The 23,004-nt window shown below is 38.7% G+C and overlaps 1 protein-coding gene across 8 annotated transcripts in view; it reads right to left on the bottom strand.

Moving 5' to 3' along the window:
* slc10a7 (solute carrier family 10 member 7) overlaps window positions 1-23,004 on the bottom strand; it is a 262,492-nt gene that overhangs the window by 31,717 nt on the left and 207,771 nt on the right. For 3 of the 8 annotated variants that reach the window (XM_048530666.2, XM_048530658.2, XM_048530650.2), the window contains 3 exons: window positions 19,079-19,244; window positions 16,719-16,770; window positions 16,489-16,562 (listed from right to left, as the gene is read on the bottom strand). In XM_048530666.2, coding sequence (XP_048386623.1) covers window positions 16,489-16,562; window positions 16,719-16,770; window positions 19,079-19,244 — 292 coding nt within the window. The other 5 variants (XR_009445663.1, XR_009445662.1, XR_009445664.1 and 2 more) reach the window with 5 other exon arrangements.

Genomic DNA, 23,004 nt, shown 5'->3' on the forward strand with positions numbered 1-23,004 from the left:
CAGGTATGTTAACTCCAGCTTATTTCTGCAGGAGCTCCCCAGGCTAGTGCTTTGTGACCTATGTATCTGCTGCTTCATCAATGGCCTTTAGTCCATCTTAAGGTCAGAAAGAGGGATGTTTGCTAATGATTGTACAATGTTCAGCACCATTTACAACACCACAGATACCAAAGTAGTCCTTGTCCAGTAGCAGCAGGAGCTAGACAATATCTGGGCTTGGCTGACAAGAGACAAGTACTATTCACAGCACACAAGTGCGAGGGAATGAGAATCTCTAACAAGAGACTAAACATCACCCCATAACATTCTATAGCATTACCATGACTAAACCCTACTCTTTCAACATCCTGGAGGTTAATCACTGGCCAGAAACTTGACTGGACTAATTATTTAAAAATACTACTGCAACAAGAGGAGGAATCCTGGGGCGAATAACTCACTTCTGATTCCCAAAAGCTTGTCTGCTATCTTCACGGCACAACTTAGGAATATGATGGAATATTTCACCTTTTCCTTAAATGAGTGCAACTCCAACAGTTAAGAAGCTAAACAAAACAGGCTGCTTGAGTAGCACTGCATCTGCAAACATTCAATCCATCCACTACCAATGCACAGCAGCAGCTGTGCACGTATAAGATGCTCTACAGAAGCTAACCAGGGATCCTGAACACTTTCCAAAGCCACAAGCTTTACCAACAAGGAGGACAAGTGCAGCTGACAAGGCTAACTACATGGGCTATTCCAAGTTCTCCTCCAAGCCACAAACTATCATATATCATTGTTCTTTCACTGTCTCTGGGTCAATATCCTTGAACTCACTTCGAATAGAATTGTATGGGTATTGACACCAAATAGGCTGTAGTGGTTGAAGAAGTAGCTCACCACTACCTTTTCAGAGTTGATTAAGGGGGACCAATAAATGCTGGCCAAGTCAGCGATATCCACATCCCATGAATGACCATAAGAGCATAAGACATTGTCAGACCATAAGATGTAGGAGCAAAAAAACTAGGTCATTCAGCCCATCAAATCTGCTCCACTATTCAATCATGCCTGATAAGTTTCTCAATCTCATTCTCTTGCTTTCTCCCTGTAACTCTTGACAACTAAGAACCTGTTTATCTGCATCTTAAATATACTCAGTAACATGGCCTCCACAATCTTCCATGGCAGTCAATTCCATAGATTCATCACCCTCTGGCTGAAGATGTTTCTCCTGATCTCTGATCTAAAAGGTCTTCCCTTTACTCTAAGACTGTGCCCTTGGGTCCCACCAATGGAAACATCTTCTCAACATGTACTCTATCTAGGCCATTCGGTATTCTGTAAGTTTCAATTAGATCACCCACCTCATTCTTCTAAACTCCATCGAGTATAGTCCCAGATTCCTCAAACGTTTCTCATACGTTAAGCTTTTCATTGTTGGGGCCATTCTCGTGAACCTCCTATGAACCTGCTCCAGGGCCAGTATATCCTTCCAGGGATATGGGGGCCCAAAACTGCAGACAATACTCCAAATGTGGCTTGACCAGAGCCTTATAAAACCTCAGTAGTACATCCCTGCTTTTATATTCAAGTCCTGTCAAAATAAAGGCCAAAGTTGCATTTGCGTTCCTAACTACTGTCTCAACCTGCAAGTTTACCTTGAGAATCCTGGACTAGAACTCTGAAGTCTCTTTGCATTTCAGACTTCTGAATTTTCTCCCCATTTAGGAAGTAGTGCATGTTTCTATTCTTCTTTCCAAAGTGCATGACCTCACACTTTGCAATGTTGTACTCCATCTGTCACTTTTTTGACCACTCTCCTAACCTGTCTAAATCCTTCTGCAGAATCCCCACCTCCTCAATACTACCTGTCCCTCTACCTGTCTTTGTATCATCTGCAAACTTGGCCAGAATGCCCTTAGTTGCTTCATTTGGATCATTGATGTATAAACTGAAAAGTTGTGGCCCAAACACTGACCTTTGTGGAATACTGCTTGTCACTGGCTACCATCCTAAGAAAGACGCTTTTAACTCACTCTTTGCTTTCTGTCAGACAGCCAATCTTCTATCCACGCTAGCACTTTGCCTCTAACACCATGGGCCCTTATCTTACGCAGCAGCCTCCTGTGCAGCACCTTTTCAAAGGCCTTCTTGAAGTGGAGTGTTAGATAACATCCATTGGCTCTCTTTGGTCTCACCTGCTTGTTATTTCCTCAAAGAATTCTAACAGATTTGTCAGGCATGGCCTCCCCTTGATGAAGCCATGTTGACTTTTCTTTCTTTTACCATGTACTTCCAAGTATTCAGAAATCTCATCCTTCACAACAGACGCCAAACTCTGACCCAAGACTGAGAGTAGGCTAATTGGCCTGTATTTTTTCATCTTTTGCCTTACTTCCTTTTTAAACAAGGGTGTCATGTTTGCTAGTTTCCAGTCCTCTAGGACCCTCCCTGACTGATAATTCCTGCAAGATCATCACTAACGCCTCCACTATCTCTTCAGCTATCTCCTTAAGAGCACTGGGGTATAATCCATGTGGTCCAAGTGATTTATCCACCTTCAGGCCATTCAGTTTTTATACTGCCTTCTCCTTGGTGGTGGCCACCATACTCAGCTCTGCCCCTGACTTTCTTGAATAAGCAAAAAATTGTTTCTGGCACTCTCCCTTCCACAGTCGTTTTCTCTTTCTTAGACAAACTTATTGAATTATGTTGGGGTTATTAATCCACAGGAAGACAGTCCTCTAGTTAACTTATTGTCCAAGAAGCTTATTTTACTTCAACAATATATGTTAAATGTTGGTACTCTGAAGCCACATTTTGATAGAAGGACAAGGAAATGACACTTCAAATTATAAAAAGACTCAAAGGGTGATCATAATTGAAATGAAACTTTTGGTGTGCAGAGGGAGGAAATCCTAGTAATTTTTCAGATTTATTAGACATTGACTTAGGCACAGGAAAAGACAACAGAAGAAGCAGCCATCTCAATCTTGCAAAGTCCTCCTTAATATCTGGGGCCTAATGCCAAAAGCTGTCTCACAGACTAGTTAAGCAACAGCCAGACATGGTTATACTTATGAAATCATACCTGATGGACAATGTCCCAAACATCACCATCACCAGGAGAAACTCAGCAGAGGGTGGTGTCACAACGGTACACAGTCGGGAGGGTGTTGCCCTGTGAGTCCTCAACATTGACTCTAGACAGGTAGATAGGTAAGAAAGAAATTTAGTTCATTTTTAAAAATAAGGGGTAGGCCCTTTAGAACAGAGTTGAGGAGAAACTTCTTCACCCAGAGAGTGGTGGATATATGGAATAATCTGCTCCAGAAGGCAGTGGAGGCCAAGTCTCTGGATAGTTTCAAGAAAGAGATAGATAGAGCTCTTAAAGATAGTGGAATCAAGGGTTATGAGGATAAGGCAGGAACAGGATACTGATTGTGGATGATCAGCCATGATCATAATGAATGGTGGTGCTGGCTCGAAGGGCCAAATGGCCTACTCCTGCACCTATTGTCTATTGTCTTCATTGCTCAGATCTTTGAGTATTGGAGTTGGGATGTCATGTTGAGATTGTATAGGACGTTGATGAGGCCTCTTCTGGAGTGCTGTATATGGGTGTGGTTGGCTTGTTATTGGAAGAATATTATTAATCTGGACAGGGTTCAGGAAAGAGTTACCTGGATGTTGCAGGGAATGAAGTGTTTGAGATATAAAAATAGACTGGAAAGACTGGGACTTTTTTCACTAGAGCATAGCAGGTTGTTGGGTGACCTTTCTGAGGTTTGTAAAATCATGAGGAGTATAGATAAGGTGACTGACAAAGGATCTGTCCCTAGGGTGAGGAAGTTCAAAACTAGGATTGAGATGAGACAGATTTAAAAAGAATGTAACAGGCAACTTTTCTACACAGAGAGTGGTTCATGTGTACAACGAACTGCTACAGAAAATGGTGGCTTCAGGTGCGGTTACAACTTTTAAAAAAATACTTGGATAAGTTCATGAATAAGAAAGGTTTGGAGAGATATGGGCCAAGTACAGATTGGCGTGTTAGTTTAGTTTGGAAACATGGTCAATGAGGACTGGTTGGATCGAAGGGTCTAAGTCCATGCTGAATGACTCTATGACTATATTTCTATGCTGTAACGGGAGAGTTCGTTAGTACAACATCTTGAACGGATTATTTAAGATGGGCTAAACGTCCACCGCATTTGTATTTATCACGTGAAGACTATTTGAAAAAGTAGCATCAAAGGGGAGCTCACTTCACATTCATATGTATGCCCAGGTATCCTGGTAGTGTATTGAATCATTCACTTAATTTAGATACTGACCTTCTGGAATGTATCAAGAAATATATTTTCAAATGAGTTGGGAGGAGGTGTAAAATTTCTTATTTAACATTTTAAACTAATAGAGGAAAAGGTTGGCAGCTGTAGAAATATATGGTTTTCAATTATGTCTGTTGCTATGTAAATTTTTAAATGTAACTGGTGCCTTATAAGGTACATTACCTGAGCAAGCTTGTTAAATTTCCATTGGACTTTAGACACAAAATGCAAGAAATAACTACCCATTTTTGTGATATGCCAATGTCTCTTAAAGCTAACTAAATTGCAAAATGAGACAAACGTGAAAATGGTACAACAAACAGGGGTTGGACTTATACAATGGTAGGGCCTTGGGTAGGGTTGTTGAACAGAGGAACCTAAGGGTTCAGGTACATAATCCTTTGAAGTTTGCCTCACGTATTGACAGGGTCGTTAAAAAGGCTATTAGCAATCTTGTCTTCATTGCTCAGACCTTTGAGTGTAGAAGTTGGAAAGTCATGTTAAGGTTGCAGGACTTTGGTGAGTTTGGTGAGGCCTGTTCTGTAATTGTGTGTCCAATTCTGATTGCCCAGTTGTAGGAATGATATTATTAAGCTGGAGAGGGTTCAGAACAGATTTACCAGGATGTTGCCGGGTATGGAAGAGTTGAATTATAAAGAAAGGCTGGGACATTTATTTCACTAGAGCATAGGAGGTTGAGAAGTGACCTTACAGGAGTTTATAAAATCGTGAGGGGTATAGATAGGGTTAATATTAGTTGTCTTTTTCCAAGATAGGGGATTTCAAAATTAGGGAGCACATTTTTAAGGTGAGAGGCAAAAGATTTGAAAAAGCTATGAGGGTTTTTGTTTTGACACAGAGGGTGGTTCACATATGGGATTAACTTCCTGAGGAAGTGGTGAATGAGAGCACAATAACAATACTTAAAAGACATTTGGATAAGTACACAAATAGGAAAGGTTTGGAGGGATATGGGCCAGGAGAAGGCAGGTGAGACTAGTTTAGTTTGTGATTATGTTTGGCATGAACTGGTTGAAATCATGCTGTATGACACAGTTATTGAATTACTGAATTAACAAACAGACTTTTCTAATGTTTTCTATTTTTAAAAACAGGCAAGTGTCTTCCAATAGGAAGTTTTCTGTGAACAACTGTTTTTAAAACATAAGTTAGTCTGACTTGACATACTGCTATCAATGGAAGTTATTCTCTCATTTTTAAAATAAACAATTGGCTAGCAAAGGCAAATTCTTCTGGAAGAGACTAATATTGGTGCACACAAAACAATCTGACTGTGGCAGCAAAATGCTTTTCTCTTCAAAGCAACTGCATGTAGCTACATAAAACAAGCCTTTTTTGGACGGAATGCTCGTTTCAAATTTTTACTGTGTGGCAATTTAATTTTGTTCATTTCCTCACCAGTGCATCATAATCCTAAACTAGTTATCTTTAAAGTATACTCAATAAAGTCAGATTATTGGTATTGTTTTTTTAGGACATGGTTGTCATCTTAAGTACAAATTAATAAACCAGAAGTCCGGTAAGTTTTAATAATTTTGATCATTAAATCTTATTGCCACTGATGAAATAATTATCATACAGGAATATTCCTGAATTAAACAAAGAACAGCTTTAGTGGTCAATTCTGTTTCTTGAAATTTTTAACTGCAAACATTTATATAAAGCATGACAATTATTCTTCCTTACACATTAAATCTTATAGAAGTGGTTCAAGTTAATATTTTTATTTCATTGAAGGCTAAACTAAGTTGGAGCTTAATCACTGGCAAAACACAACTATTTTTAAACACAGCAGAATCTTTATTTGATTTTAACAGAATTCAAGTGCTTGGGACATTTAATGTCCCCAGAAACATCTCTGACCTCTATCTACACAAGTGCCCTCTACAAAGTAATTTCATATTGTGAATGGATATTTATGAGGTTGGAGCTGAAAAACCCAGTGCTACTATATTAACTGAGTCACAATGAACACTCCATATTCCCATTAGGACACCCTCCTGTTGTTTAACAAACTCTTGGGAGCTTCAACATGTAGGATTTCCAACTGAACAATGTCAAGTCATAGCTCAATGTCAGGTTCAATGCGACACTCCATGATTAAGGGTCAAATTGTCACCTCATCCGCAATCAATCAGTGAAAATGAAATCTGGCATATAATCTAATGAAAACAATGAATCAAACTGAGTTACACTAAATAAAAATTACCATTAAGTAATTTTATGCTTTATACAGTTGTTATTGACTGTAACTTGCATCAAAACTAAATACAGCATCTTAAGGAAGAATATTTCACATATAAACTGACCTCTATTGTTCTTAAACGGTTATATATTCTGTGTTAAAAATACATTCTGTAGACTTCCAAAAATGAAAAATGGTTTGGATACTAACCTTCCTATCAGTAATTAACTGAAAATAACCTGTGCTTAGAGTGGCAGTGATTATGTCACAATCATTTCTCCCCCAGTATTTTCAGCAAAATATAAAAGTAAACTTAACAAAAATTCTTAAGTAATCTTTATAACATATTTTGTCTCTGGAATTTTCTTCTCCCCAGTTTGTCCTCTGATGTATAAATCTTTTGCTGTTACCAAAATGGTTATTCCTCTTATCACATTCTGAAAATAATCTGCTTCCAGAGAGCCCAGTACCACATCCAGTCACTTAAACTTCAGATCTAGATGTATCCATGAAAAAGAGGAGTTACACTTAAACCCTGAGTGATAGATCATTAATTGTATCATGGCAAAGACAGTGAATTCTGGGAGAACAATCCCCTGCTCAGTAACAATTCCAGAACAGCTACAGAATTGACATCTGTCAATGATGTTAAAAACTGTCCACCTTGAACTACAAAAAAAAACTACAATATTTAATCTGGCAACATCTATCTTATTGCACTCCACGCAACCATAAAATAAATGATGCAAGAAATATCAAAAATGTCAACAAATGACACCTACTCACCAGTTAGTAATCTGATCAATGATGTTCAGTTCAGTTTCCACCAGAACCACTCCACTTATCACAGCCTTCCTTGCTGTAAATGTGGACTCGCAAGCAGCATAGCTACCCTAAACATTAAGGATGTTTCAATCAAGTGTGGCATCAAAACCATGGATCAATGTAAAAAAAAACTTCAACAGCTGGATACAATCTGGCACACACCAGAATGGTTGTGGTTAGGAGTCTAATTGACACAGCTTCCGGGGATGAAAAGGCTGGAATTTTTAAGGGCAGTCTGTCTAGCTCAATAACCTCATTGGCTTCATCGAAGATTGTCACTCTATAATAATGTAGGAATGAGATTGTTTATTGATGGTTTTCAAGTTACATTTACTGTATCTACTATCAAGAGATGCACTATAACAATTCACCAAAGAACAGGAATACAAAAGCAAAATAGCGCAAAAAAACAGCAGTCATGTTAAAGTAATCAAGTCCAATAAATTGTTTTTATTCTTAAATGTAAACAATTTGATAACCTCTACACCAAGGAGAGTGTCCACATGATCATAAGGTATAGGAGCAGAATTTAGTCATTTGGCCCTTTGAGTCTGTTCCACCATTTGATCATGGCTGATATGTTTCTCAACTCTATTCTTCTGCCTTCTCCCCATAATCTTTGGTCCTTTGACTAATCAAGAACCTATCTATTTCTGACTTAAATAGATTCAATAACTTGGCCCCCACAATCATCTTTGGCATCGAATTCCACAGATTCACCATTCTCTGGCTGAATAAATTCCTCTCCATTTTTGTTCTAAATGGTCGTCCCTTCACTCTCAGGCTGTGGTCTTGGGTTCTAGTCTCTCCTGATAGTGGAAACATCTTCTTCACATGCACACTACTCAGGCCTCTCTGTATTCTGTAAGTTTCAGTCAGATCTCCCTCTCAGCTTTCTGAACTCCATCCAGCACTGACCTAGAGTCCTCAACTGCTCCTTATATGACAAGCTGCAACTCTGTCCTTCTCTCTCAGTCTGCACGTTCTTCTCACTTGTTCTTTTACCATTTTTAACCCCATCCCTTTCCATCACTTCTGTCTTTGTTCATCTCCATTAATCCAACTTCGTTCATTTTCATGAGCTACTTATACAGCCAGTGATTTTGTCACATGTTAGGAGTGAACCCTTTGATCAAAAAGGAACAAAAACAAAATTGCTGGAGAGGCTCAGCAGGTTTGACAGCATCTGTGAAGGAATAAACAGAGTTAACGTTTCAGGTTGGTTGACCCTTTCTCCCGTTCTGAGGAAGGATCACCGGATCAAAAGGTTAACACTGCTTTTTCCTTCACAGATGCTGCCAGACATGCTGAGCCTCTCCAGCAATTTTGTTTTTGTTGCTGATATACAGCATCTGCAGTTCTTTTGTTTCTTATTTGATCAGAAAGATTGGATTACAAAGCTTACCAGATACGGTCAAGTTACATCAAACTGTATTCGATTTTTAAATCACAACGAGCTGTCTTCACTTTGGTTCTTTTAAGAGTACAAAGAAAATGTCAGGGCAATGGAAGGACTTTTGATTTTTGTTAAAACTCATCTAGCCTGTCAAATAACTGCATCTTCACATGCTTCAACATTCTGATTCTATTACTGTACCTGATAAATGTTTCCAACCATTATCATCTTTTGAGTAAAAGCATTTAGTGCTAGGATCTATTTTAAATTTTATGGTCAGAATTTAAATATACCTTATTATTTGAGCACTCTTGGGGAGGTTTGGGGCCCAAAATGACATTCAGTACGCACAAGAACATTTCTACCATGATTATATTCAAACACAAAATTGGTAAAAGGTCAAACAAGGGAGATGATTTATGAATGAAATAGACCTTTAGTTTATTTGCACAAACAAACAAGGGGTTTAAGCCTGCTTCTTTTCCGACTGCAACTTTGGTTTGCCCTGAGGCATGCAGTGTTAGTCTCCAAAAAAAAATTCTAAACACCATGGTGAGATTTTATGAACATGATACAGGACAGTATGGGTTCAGATGGGAGAGAAAATATAATCTGGCATTTGAAGCACAGCTAAGATGTCCAGTTACCATTTTATCTTTAGCTTCTTTCAGTGATGCAGGAAAGGGGTGGTCACAACGCTACTGTTGAGAAGTTGCTGGTTCTGCTCTGGAAGCAAGTGTTTCAGAGCTTCAGTATTTTATGATATGTTGCCTCCCTGATGCCAGAAAAGGAAAAAGGTTAAGAAAAGGTATTCGGTTCTGAAAGTAGAATTTAGGGCGATAGGAAGTAGGCTAAAGAACAGGGCTCAAAAAGTAGTAATCTCTGGATTAATTTAGGTGTCATGTATAAATGAGTGTAGGGATAGTAGGTTAGGCCAAATAAATGCATGACTGGAGAGATGGTGTAGGAGGGGAGGCTTGAGATTTTTGAGACACTGGGACTGTTTTTAGGGGCAGTGGGACCTTTAAAGTCAGATGGGTTGCACCTGAACTGGAATAGGATCAGCATCCTTCAGGAGAGATTTGCCAGCGCTGTTCGGGAGGATTTAAATTCACTTGGTGGGGAGGATGGGATCCAGAGAGAATGTTCAGCATGGGAAGAAGAATGCTCAAAATTAGGAGTGGGTCAGAAATGCGTTGACATTAAAGGCAATTTATGGCACAAAGGAGTTTGACACAGTTGGAATATATTTATTTTAGTGCTAAAAGATAAAGGTAAAGTTGCCATAATCATTTAAAGAGAGACAAACAGTGGCAGTTCAACCCAAGGACCATCACACCTCAGGCAAGGGACATGGTTGAGAAGGTGGGGCCTTCTTGGTAACCTCAGCCAGTGCGGGAATTGAAGGCATGCTGTTGGCATCACTCTGCATCACAAACTAGCCATAGAGCCAATTTGACCTAACCAATCCACCCATTTCAACGCCAGGAGTCTGACGAACATGCCAAATGATATGAATGCACAAATTAAAACACTGGCATATGATGTCATTGTTATCACTGTGACATGGTTTAGAGAGGGGCAGGATTGGAAGCTCAATATTCCAGGAAACAGGATTTTCAGGAATCAAGAAAGGAGGTAAAAGTTGAGATGTTGTAATTTTATTCAGGGAATCTATTACAGCAGTAAGGAGGGATAACATCTTAGAAGGTTCCTCAAATAAAGCCATTTGGATAGAAGTTAAAAATCAAAAAGATGCGCAATTACATTGTTGATGTACTTTAGACCCCCCTAACAGTCCGAGATAAATAAAGGAGCATGTGTAGGTAAATTTCAGGAAAACGTACTCACTTAGATTGAACATTGCTATGGAAAAGGACAAGGAAAGGCCTGAAACCAAAGTTCTCAACTTCAACAAGGCTGATTTTAATAAGATCTGATATGATTTGGTCAGAGTGGACAGGGAGCAGATACTTTCAGGTAAATCTGTCTCAGAACACTGAATGCATTCAAGAAATATGGAGAGGACAAAACCAATACGTTCTAATAAAGGAAAAGGTTGGGACCATTAAATCTTGTGAACCCTGGGTATTATGGGATTTATAGCATTGTATTAAGAGAAAAAGGGAGGCTAATGGAAGATACTAAAGGCTCAAAACAACAGAAACCCCAGAAGAGTATAGCATGTGCAAGAGGAAACTTAAATGGAGATCAGGAGAGCTAAAAGGAATATGAAGGGATACTGGCAAGTAAAGTAAAGGCAAATCCCCCTAAGGTGTTTTTTCAGGTACGTTATAGGTGAAAGAATAATGAACCAAAGAGTAGGGCCCAGTAAGGGCCACAATGGTAAGTTATGCACTTAGCCAGAGAATGTAGATAGGGTTCTAAATGAATACTTTCTGTCGGTTACTTGCATGAGGGACGATGTACTATATAAATCAGGCAGAATGGCTGTGATATAATTAAAGAAATGGGCAATAGACAAATGGAAACTCTGACTGGTCTGGTGGGCTTAAAAGTAGGTGTGTCTCCAGGGCTGGATGAAATGTATCCCAACTTGTTGAGTGAGGCAAAGGAGAAAATAGCAGAGGCACTTGCAAAAATTTTCAATTCTTGACTAGCTTACCAGGAGAAATACTTGAAGACTGAATAGCAGTCAATATTGTATAGTTGGTCAAGAAAGGAGCAAGTGTAAAACCAGAAAAATGCAGGCCAATCATCAAACCTCGGTGGTGGGGAAATTATTGGAAGCAATTCAGAGGGATAGTTTTAATCTGCATTCAGAGAGGCAGGGATTAATCAAGAATAATCAGTGCAGTTTTGTTAAGGTTTTGTTTGACCAACATGATTAATTTTTTCAATGAGGTGATCAGGCATGTGGATGATGGCAATGCATTTGTATAGTCTAATTGGACTTCAGCAGGGCTTTTGATAAGGTCCCATTATGGGAGACCGATAGCAAACGTAAAAGCTCTTGGGATCCAAGGAAATTTGGCACAATGGATCCACAAGTATCTGAGTGACAAGAAGCAGAGGATGATGGTTGTTGGGTAACTTTCTGAATGGATGTTCCTGTCCAGTGGGGTCCCACAGGAGTCAGCATTGGGGGTCTTGCTATTTGTGGTTTATAGACATGATTTAGACTTGAATGTGAAGATTTGATCAGTAAGTCTGCATACAATACAAAAATTCGTAGAATGGTAAATAGTGAGGAAGATAGCCTCAGACTACATGAGAACATAGACAGGCTGAGGAAATGGGTTGCAAGTAGAATTCAATCCAGGAGGGAGTACATGATGGATTGTAGGACCTTAGGAAGTACCGACGATCAGAGAGACCTTGGTGCACCAGCCCCTCAAGATATCACAGGGCAGGTGGATGAAGTGGCTAAGAATTCATATGGTATACTTGTCTTTATTAAGGTGAGGTATAGAGTTTAACAGCAAGAAGGTTAGGTTAGATTTGTACAAAATATTGGATAGGCCACAGCTAAAGTAGTGTGCACAATTCTGGAATCCACATTTTAGGAGGGATGTGATAGCACTAGAGTCAGTGCGGAGGAGACTTCCTTTCTTAGCCATGGATGTTTTTCTCCATTATAATTTTAATATTATTAATAGAAATAACATTAATTACTATTAAGTGAGTTTAATTTGAAATTTGTTTCAGGTGCCACAGGAAGAGATATTAGTCAAAGATGAAAGACATTGACAGGATGCAGAGATGGGCTGAGAGGTGGCAGATGGAGTTCAACCTGGATAAATGCGAGGTGATGCATTTTGGAAGGTCGAATTTGAAAGCTGAGTACAGGATTAAGGATAGGATTCTTGGCAGCGTGGAGGAACAGAGGGATCTTGGTGTGCAGATACATAGATCCCTTAAAATGGCCACCCAAGTGGACAGGGTTGTTAAGAAAGCATATGGTGTTTTGGCTTTCATTAACAGGGGGATTGAGTTTAAGAGTCGTGAGATCTTGTTGCAGCTCTATAAAACTTTGGTTAGACCGCACTTGGAATACTGCGTCCAGTTCTGGGCGCCCTATTATAGGAAAGATGTGGATGCTTTGGAGAGGGTTCAGAGGAGGTTTACCAGGATGCTGCCTGGACTGGAGGGCTTATCTTATGAAGAGAGGTTGACTGAGCTCGGTCTCTTTTCATTGGAGAAAAGGAGGAGGAGAGGGGACCTAATTGAGGTATACAAGATAATGAGAGGCATAGATAGAGTCGATAGCCAGAGACTATTTCCCAGGGCAGAAATGGCTAGCACGAGGGGTCATAGTTTTAAGCTGGTTGGTGGAAAGTATAGAGGGGATGTCAGAGGCAGGTTCTTTACGCAGAGAGTTGTGAGAGCATGGAATGCGTTGCCAGCAGCAGTTGTGGAAGCAAGGTCATTGGGGTCATTTAAGAGACTGCTGGACATGCATATGGTCACAGAAATTTGAGGGTGCATCCATGAGGATCAATGGTCGGCACAACATTGTGGGCTGAAGGGCCTGTTCTGTGCTGTACTGTTCTATGTTCTATGTTCTATGTTCTATAAATTTGGTGAAAGAAAACCAGTTGCAGTTATGCCAGCCAAAGCAAACATCTTGGTATGGAGATAATACCAAATCTTTTGCCATGTAAATAATTTTCCTTCTTGTTTATAAAGTATTTTATTTCGTGTGTTAAAAGTACACTTGTAGACTCTTTTGAACGTGTTCAGTCATTGACCTCCACAGGTAAAACAAAGCAAATTTAGGGTCTATCAAACTAGGTTTCAATCTGGGATTTGACTTTGTCAATATTAATAATCGCTGAGATCACACCGCTGTTAATTTCTAGACTTTGCATTGAGTCAAAATGCAATTAATGCATGAATATAGGAACCTTATGAAGAACACAAGGAATTTAAATAAGCTGCTGATTTCACAGCTCCAGTGGTGGACTATACTCGTAAGCCAACAATGAGAGGCAATTTCCAATTCAGGACTATATATTGTTGGCAATTCGCACATCCGTGAGAGCATGCATCATTCAGACACCTTATGCCTTTCAGTAAATCCTGGCCCTAGACATGAAACATACAATGTGTAATGGAACATAGCAGTACAAACTGCCAGAACAAGCATGGTTTTTTTGGCACTGTACTGAATTTGCAATAACTAGGTAAGTTATGTTAAAATAACTAATTTCAAATATTTGCAGTATTTTTACAGGGAGAAGGTATTTATAGTATATTAGTTTAGTATATAGTATAGTATATAATATTTATTTTGTTGCCCTTCTTTCACCTACAATATTCTGCCAGCTATTGTCTCTATCTTCTATTGTTCCAAGGAAATTTGGGATATTGATAAAACAACTGTTCTTATCTTAGCACAGTCGGAAAACATCATTCAATATAAAATTCCACCTATCCATCTTTTCCACGTTCTTTTTATGGACCAACAGAAGTTCAAAGCCCCTCAAGGTTTCTCCATTTCAACGACAAGAGAAAAATACAATCTGTGCAGAGAAAAACACAATCTGTGCAGGCAACTGAGAAATGCAGGGAAGGATCTTCTTATGTCAGGACTTCAGATTTCTTGGCCCGTTTGACATTCTGCCAGAAGTATGGGCATCACTGAAAGATAGAGTTAGTGATATCATGTCATCTGTTGTAAATTATCTTGCTGGATGTGAGTTTGCTCGCTGAGCTGGAAGGTTCGTTTTCAGACGTTTCGTCACCATTCTAGGTAACATCATCAGTGAGCCTCCGACGAAGTGCTGGTGTTATGTCCCGCTTTCTATTTATCTGGTTAGGTTTCCTTGGGTTGGTGATGTCATTTCCTGTTCTTTTTCTCAGGGGATGGTAGATTGGCTCCAAATCAATGTGTTTGTTGATGGAGTTCCGGTTGGAATGCCATGCTTCTAGGAATTCTCGTGCATGTCTCTGTTTGGCTTGTCCTAGGATGGATGTGTTGTCCCAATCAAAGTGGTGTCCTTCCTTATCTGTATGTAAGGATACGAGTGATAGTGGGTCATGTCGTTTTGTGGCTAGTTGATGTTCATGTATCCTGGTGGCTAGCTTTCTGCCAGTTTGTCCAATGTAGTGTTTGTCACAGTTCTTGCAAGGTATTTTGTAGATGACATCGTTTTATTTGTTGTCTGTATAGTTGTTGTCTTAAAAAGACCCTATACAGACAACAAATAAAACGAACGTCATCTGCCAGTTTGTCCAATGTAGTGTTTGTCACAGTTCTTGCAAGGTATTTTGTAGATGACATCGTTTTATTTGTTGTCTGTATAGTTGTTGTCTTAAAAAGACCCTATACAGACAACAAATAAAACGAACGTCATCTACAAAATACCTTGCAAGAACTGTGACAAACACTACATTGGACAAACAGGCAGAAAGCTAGCCACCAGGATACATGAACATCAACTAGCCACAAAACGACATGACCCACTATCACTCGTATCCTTACATACAGATAAGGAAGGACACCACTTTGATTGGGACAACACATCCATCCTAGGACAAGCCAAACAGAGACATGCACGAGAATTCCTAGAAGCATGGCATTCCAACCGGAACTCCATCAACAAACACATTGATTTGGAGCCAATCTACCATCCCCTGAGAAAAAGAACAGGAAATGACATCACCAACCCAAGGAAACCTAACCAGATAAATAGAAAGCGGGACATAACACCAGCGCTTCGTCGGAGGCTCACTGATGATGTTACCTAGAATGGTGACAAAAAGTCTGAAAACGAACCTTCCAACTCAGCGAGCAAACTCACATCCAGAACCTCAACCTGAGCTACAAATCTTCTCAAAACTCGCTAAATTATCTTGCATTTATGACAATTGCCCTAAAACAATGCATACCTACATAAAGTAGGTGTAAACAAGAACCCAATTCCTGTTGAATGAGAGAGCCCGGGAACTGAAAAGGCTCATGAGGCAAGACACAGTATATTCATAAATTAGACATTGAACAATCAAAATATTGGTTTGCAAAGGGCACAGTGCCCTCAAGGTGCTGAACATCTGCTGTCAGGATTACATAGCCTAGTCAGTGAACCAACTCATTGTCTGCTCCATTCTAGGTAAAAGTTTTTATTACTCATGCCTGAAAAAGACATCAGGAGGAATTTCTGAATTAAGTCGATGTTTTGAAAAGAGAACTCCTGACTACACATTCAGGGTTAAATCAAATGCATAACTCCTGTATTTGTGACTAACTAAACACAGGCAGTTTGAAAAGGGGGCGTGGTTGTTAGCAGTTAGCTTTACACCTGACTGTGTCAATGATTTTGTAATGTTTAAATGCTTTTTTTGCTTAAGACTATCGGCTCATGAAGAAACATTAAAATAGATGCATTTGCATGTCAGTATCTTTTAAACACCTGCAATTCTGGCATTTGACAGGATTCAGAACATTCTCATAGAAATGAAGTCCCAAATCCAAATGCCTCCATTGAAATACTTCAGCTGTAATGTTTGACAGACCATTTTTAAGAATTGAAGCATTTTGAGCGCAACATTAATCCTTCATATCATCCCACCAATGTTAAATTAATAATTATGCTGATACTGGAAATATTAATTTTAAAGTCACCACTGCAGTCTACTTCCAATATTTTAGCAAAATTAATAACAATTACACTGATTGAACTGGTCATTAGAAGCAAATTGAAGTACAGTAAGTGGAATCACTCCTAAGAGCAGATTATATTGCTGAGATTGCATTTTCTTAAATGAAATTTACTTACCAAGAGTCAGTGATTTATGGGTGGAACAGAAAATGATGGCAACTGTGTCTGCAGCTGTGAAACCTGATTTTTTTCTGAAAGAGAAAGAACAGTTGAATAAATGTCTAAATTAATTCTTATGGCTAAATTTTCATGTAAATATTTGCAGGTGGTATATATTGTAACAACCAACTTACATTTGAAAATACAGGTAAAATATACAAATGTATTAATACAGAAAAATTATTCACCTTGTAGAAATGATGAAAGTTAGAAACATGAAACTCAGCTGAAGGCAAAATACTAAAAAGAAAAATGAAAATCATACTTAATAAACCTCAAGAATACAGGAAGATTTTCAACATGCATGCAGTTTGCAATGTAATTGGAGCAGACTTGAACAACTAAGATGAAGATACATTCATCTTAAATAAAGCTTAAATTTAATATTTCCTGTATAGTAAGCTATTAATAGTTACATTTTGAAACTTTATATTTGACAGTTGAATAAAATGCAGTGATATTAATATTTCAAGCTATCCATTGCTCTTTGCAATTTTATTACTGCAACGGAGTACTTTGTTCCGATATTAAACAGAATTATAATGTCCCATTTCATATTTTCTGAAATGTCTATAATTTTTAAATACCGTAGAACAATAAAACGAGTTGAGTGGCAAATTAACCAGTCCCTTCGTGTAGTTCAATGAAAGAAACTGTATCTGGCATTCAACAGGATGTTGGCTATCTTGAGGTCTCAGTTATTTTTCTTAAAAGGCAATTTGGAGTTTTTGAAATAACTGATAGAAGTTATTGCTGGATTAACTAATGACAGATTATTACATATGTATGAAATTGTATATATGAAATATTCAAGAAAAATGGGAGTTGTAATGGCGGTATTAATTTCAGATTGGGTGTAGTGTGATGACTGCAACTGCTGTTCACAACATAAGTTTACTTAAAACAAAACTGAAATCTAGCATTGAAAGAAAAATATGTTAGAATAAATTGACTATTTGAAAGAACAAAAAACTTTTCCTCTAGAGTATATAATTTCCAGCTGGAATCCTCTGAATGTGCTGTTTGCTGATTTCAAAGAAGACTCTAAACATTTAAGAGTCCCTACACCAGGACAGAAAAAAAGAATGTCATCTATTCCTGCCTATTCAGTGACCAGAATTACAGATAACATCAACACTGATTGTTATGAGAACTGTATCTACGTGGCTACACACTTCTTGATGGTTTCTAATTAATCTGAATGCAAAGAATATGTGAAATATTTTGGGTTACCAGTATGAGTTCATAATAATATGAAATAAAAGCAGACTGTCAACATGATTTGCATGAACATATGTCACTTGGTGAGGAACTGAAGGACTGCAATAATTTGTGGAACTATCCCAACATAAATGATCATTCTCCCAAGAAGGGGAGAAATTCAAAAAACCATGAATAGACAAATGCTTGGTAGATGCAGTATAATTTAGACAAATGTGAAGTTATCCACTTCAGTAGAAAAAAATAGGCAGGAAGGTTATTATCTCAAAGGTGACAAATTGGGAAGGGGGGGTTGCAGGCAGTGAACTTGGCAAAGAATATGGCTCTCACAGTGACAGGATTTCAGTACAGGTTAAAAAAATGTTGTGCTTCAATTTTACAGGGTCTTGGTGAGAACACGTGGTGTATTGCTTGCAGTTTTGTTCTCCTAATTGGAGGAAGAATGTTCTGGCCATGGAGGAAGTGCAATAAAGGTTATTAAACTGTTTCTTGGGATGGGACAAGAGACTCTGAAGTGTATGAATTGGTTAGGACAATATTCATTGGAATCTAGAAGATTGAGAGGGGGTCTCATAGAAACTTATAAAAAAATTCTAGCAGACAGGGTAAAAGCAGGAAGGATGTTCCTAATGACCATGGAGTCCAGTCCAGAATCATGAGGTCACAAATTATTGATATGGGGTAGGTCAATTAGGGCTGAGAGGAGGATAAAAAAATCTTCAGCCAGAGAATGGTAAGCCTGTGGTATTCTCTGACACTAAAAGGTGGAGGCCAAAACCTTAAATGATTTTTAGAGAGTAATTAGCTAAAGGAGTCATGGGTATGGAGAAAAGCAGAAGGGAGTACAGAGTAGAATAATCAATCATGATTGTAATAAACGATGAAGCAGGCTTGAAGGGCCATTTGGCTACACCAGTTCCCATTTTCTTTGTTTGTATGTAATTGAAACAAAACAAGTCAGCCAGATCCATACTTTCTTCTTCCCTGGTAGTAAAGATTGTTACAGTTTACTTGCCTGTAGTTAGCTCATAAATTATATGTGCACACAAGAAAGAAACTTACCAATGATTGGTGACGCATAATGAAAATAAATTTAACCTTTTTTTAACATTTTGTCTGCAGTTTCAGGTTGTATGGCTAGCACTTGCACTCTAAGAAAGTAGTCAAGGGGGAAAAAGAAGTGTTGAAAATATTGCATCGGATTACTGCCAGTTAAGTCACAGATTTCATCAGACTTGGTGCAGAATCTTGTGCTGAAGCAGCTGTCAGTGATATACTTGACAGCAACAAAAAATTATCGTAAAAAGTCTGACCAAGCATTACTTACTTAAAAGAACAATTATTATCAGACTAAAGGTATCTAGGTTAATCTTTGGATTGGAGAAAGTATCACAAAATGTTGAATATATGATCATAAGGAGCACACAACTGCTGATAACTCCAAATGGGGGCTGCTTCCTTTCAAGCCAATCCTTGCTGTATCTTCGTAAAATCTGTCGGGAAAAAGAGCGTTATAAGTTTGTTTTCTGGAGGTTAAGTCAGTCAAGTTGGACATCACAAAATAAGTATGACAGCACAGTGGCATTCTGTAGGAATGAAATTATTCAGATGGTGTCCCCAAAGGATTCAAAAGCTTTTTAGCTGCATAACTGTTCTGCTGAGGAATTTAACATTTTTTGTGAAGTTTCTGTTGGGGAATTCAAATGAAAGCACCTTTTCAAGTTGATTCAAATCCATCCTTAATTATGGCAAATGCTGCTTGCTAGCTGTCACTGAAAAATGTCCCTTGAGTTTCTCTTAAACTTGCACCCTCTATTTGCATAAGTTTACGTGCAATTACTGAATATTCCTCTCCATCAACAAACAGTTTCAACCTCAACTTGGGAACTTGAATTATCTGGCATCCTCTGGAATTTCATAAATCTTGATAATGGAAAGTGATTCTTGGAACATTTTAATATTTAAATAACCAGCATTGTATCAGATGTTTCTTATTGTGGCAGCGTGAATAACACAATCCGTATATTTAAGTATACATTTACTAAATATACCCTCTAGCTGTAAATCTGAAAATAAATATCATTCAACATCTTTTAGATTATCAGCATAATCACATCAAAACTAACCAAAAGGAAGTAATATGGGTTATCAACACACTTGATAGTTTTAACAAACATATTTCCGAAATGTTTGAAATCATAAATGTTTAGACAGTTTTAACAAATGCTAACAATTTACAAAGTAATATTATGAAATTGGGTCCAAAATAATATTGTTGTATGGTATTAAACCAAGATAAGGACCTTGAAAAATACTATTCTGGTAATAGGTATTATTCCCTCAGCAGAAGAGTTAAGTTTTGAGATTTTTAAAAAGATTATTAAACATGAAATTTCTTGTAGCATGTACAAGTATTGTTTCAGATTGCAACATACTTTCTGTGGCCACATTGCAGTGTATAATCATGAAAGCTTAGTAGACATCACTGGAGGAATGCAAAAAAAATCTACAATATAATGTTCCACTAGTGTAAATAAGGCATTTGATTACTGGTCAGTCTGTAACTTCACCGAATAGAACACTTATTTGAATCTACGTTCTGAATCTGAATGAAGAAGTAACCATTTTGGCAGTGACATCAACTTAAAATTTTGCTGGAAAAAGATAAAAGTTTGTCAAATGTTTTGACTTGCACTCATGAGGATAATTCTCAAGGAACATCAAAGTAGTGCTGTCACTATTACAAACTTACCTTATTGGCCCATCATAGGGACGTATTATGATTCGTACAGTTCCGTTCACTATCAGATTGTTCTTTATAGGCAACTTCACAATTAAGGTGTAAAGAATTTGTTCTATATGCAAGCTTGATGCTGAGGTAGGGTGCAACAAAGTTATGCTACAGGATAATGAATACACTGACCAGATCATCTGAAGCATTCAAGAGGGCATTGGATGGCGTTGGAAAGAGATATAGTGCTAGGGTATGGGGATAAAGCAGGACATTGGCACTAGGTAGTGATACTCATTTGAACAGCCAATGCAGACACAATGGTCTAAATGGCCTCTTTTCTGCGCTGTAACCATTCTTGATTTCTCATTGCATTTTGTGCAAGAGTCGTGAATGGGCCAAAGGCAATCATTTTTCCTCCAACAAAATACCTAATTTACCTCAGATTGAGATAAGGTATCTCATAGGTTTGAGCAACAGATATTTTACATTGCGCTACTACGCTTAAGCAACGTGAGTGGCACTTGCCACAGAAAGGATGCTGTTGTCAAAACAAAATGATATTTACCTATCACGCAATGAGTAATGTGGTATATGAATTTCAGTGGCAGTGTGATGCCAGCTATGTAGGCCTTACCTCCTAAAGATTGGTGGAAAGTGTTAAACAACATATTTCTTCAGCTGTTCACAATAAGCAAAGTACTGACTGTATCCAATCAGCCCATGTTTGCAAAATTCCCACAGTGCCATATCAGATTTGATTCTAATATTGGTCAAGATTTACTAAGGTAATTCAAAACATTCAAAGGAATATGGGGACAACAAATTTAGAATGTTTTTAATCACTGGTGAAACGTGGGCATTGCTGGCTGGTCAACAGGCTGGAGCTTTTTTCACTGGAGCATAGGTGGTTGAGCGGTGACCTGAAAGAAGGTTATAAAATAATGAAACGTATAGATAAAGTTGATGGTAGTTGTCTTTTCCCTATGATGGAGAACTTCAAGGCTAGGGGCCACATTTTTAAGGTGAGAGGAGAGAGATTTAAAAAGGACATCGGAGGCAATTTTTTTGTTTTACACAGAGGGTGGTTTGCACGTGGAGCAAACTTTCTGAAGAAGTAGTGGATACAGGTACAATTACAACGTTTAAAAGACATTTAGATGGATATATGAATAGGAAAGGTTTGAGGGATATGGGCTAGGAGCAGGCAGGTGGGACTAGTTTAGTTTGGGACTACTTTCAGCATGGGCTGGTTCGATCAAAAGGTCAGTTTCTGTGCTGTATGACCCTACGGCAGACTTGTTATTGCCGGCCCCCAGTTGCCCTTGAGAAGGTGGTGGTGAGCTGCCATCTTAAATTGCTGCGGATCACCTGCTGATCATCAATGCCCTTAGACAGGGAATCCCTGCTTTTGAACTGAGCGACATTTAAGGAACGATGATATATTTTCAAGTCAGCATAGTGAACAGTTTGGAAAGGAGCTTACAGGTGGTGGTGTTCACGTGTATCTGCTGCCCTTGTTCTTGTGACAGAAGTGATAGTGGGTTTGGAAGGTACTGTCTAAGGATCTTTGGTGAATTTCTGCAGTGCAATTCTGCAATTTCTTGCAGATAGTACACTTTGCTGTCACTGAGCATTAGTGGTGGAGGGAGCGGATACTTGTGGATGTGGTGCCAATTGAGTAGGCTGCCTTGTCGTGGATGCTGTTGGCCTTCTTGAATGTTGCTGGAGCAGTACCAATGCAAGCAAATGGGGAGTCCGGAGTTGAGGTACTCACCACAATATTCCTAGTGTCTGACCTGCTCTTGTCGCAGCTATGTTTATGTGACATGTCCAGTTGAGTTTATGGTCAATGGGAACTCCCAGGATGTTAATAGTGGGGGATTCAGATGTTGGTAATACCATGGAATGTCAAGGGGTCGTGGTTAGATTGTCTCTTATTGGAGATGGTCATTGCCTGGCATTTTTGAGGTGTGAACGTAACTTGCCACTTATCAGCTCAAGCTTGGATACTGTCCAGATTTTGATGTATTTGAACATGGATTGCTTCAGTACGTGAGGAGTCATGAACAGTGATGAATATTGTGCAATCATTGACGAACATCCCCACTTCTGACTTTATAATGGAGGGAAGGTCATTAACAAAGCATGGGCCTGAGGAACTTCTACAGAGATATCCTAGAGCTGAGATGACTCTCCTCCAACAACCACAATCATGTTCCTATGTGCCAAGTATGACTCCAACCAGCAGAGGTCTTGTCCCTTGATACCCAATGATTCCAGTTTTGCTAGGGCTCCATGATGCCACACTTGGTTGAATGCAGCTTTGATGTCAAGGATTGTTACTCTCATCTCATCTGTGAAATTCATCTCTTTTGTTCGTTCTGAACTAGGGCTGTAATGAGGTAAGGTGCTCAGTGGCCCTGGAGGAACCAAAACTGGGCAAAATTGAGCAGGTTATTGTCGAGCAGGTGCTGCTTTGATAACCCCTTCTATCACTTTACTGATGATTGAAAGTAGAC

This window comes from Stegostoma tigrinum, chromosome 1, assembly GCF_030684315.1.
Source record: "Stegostoma tigrinum isolate sSteTig4 chromosome 1, sSteTig4.hap1, whole genome shotgun sequence".
NCBI classification, from domain to species: Eukaryota; Metazoa; Chordata; class Chondrichthyes; order Orectolobiformes; family Stegostomatidae; genus Stegostoma; species Stegostoma tigrinum.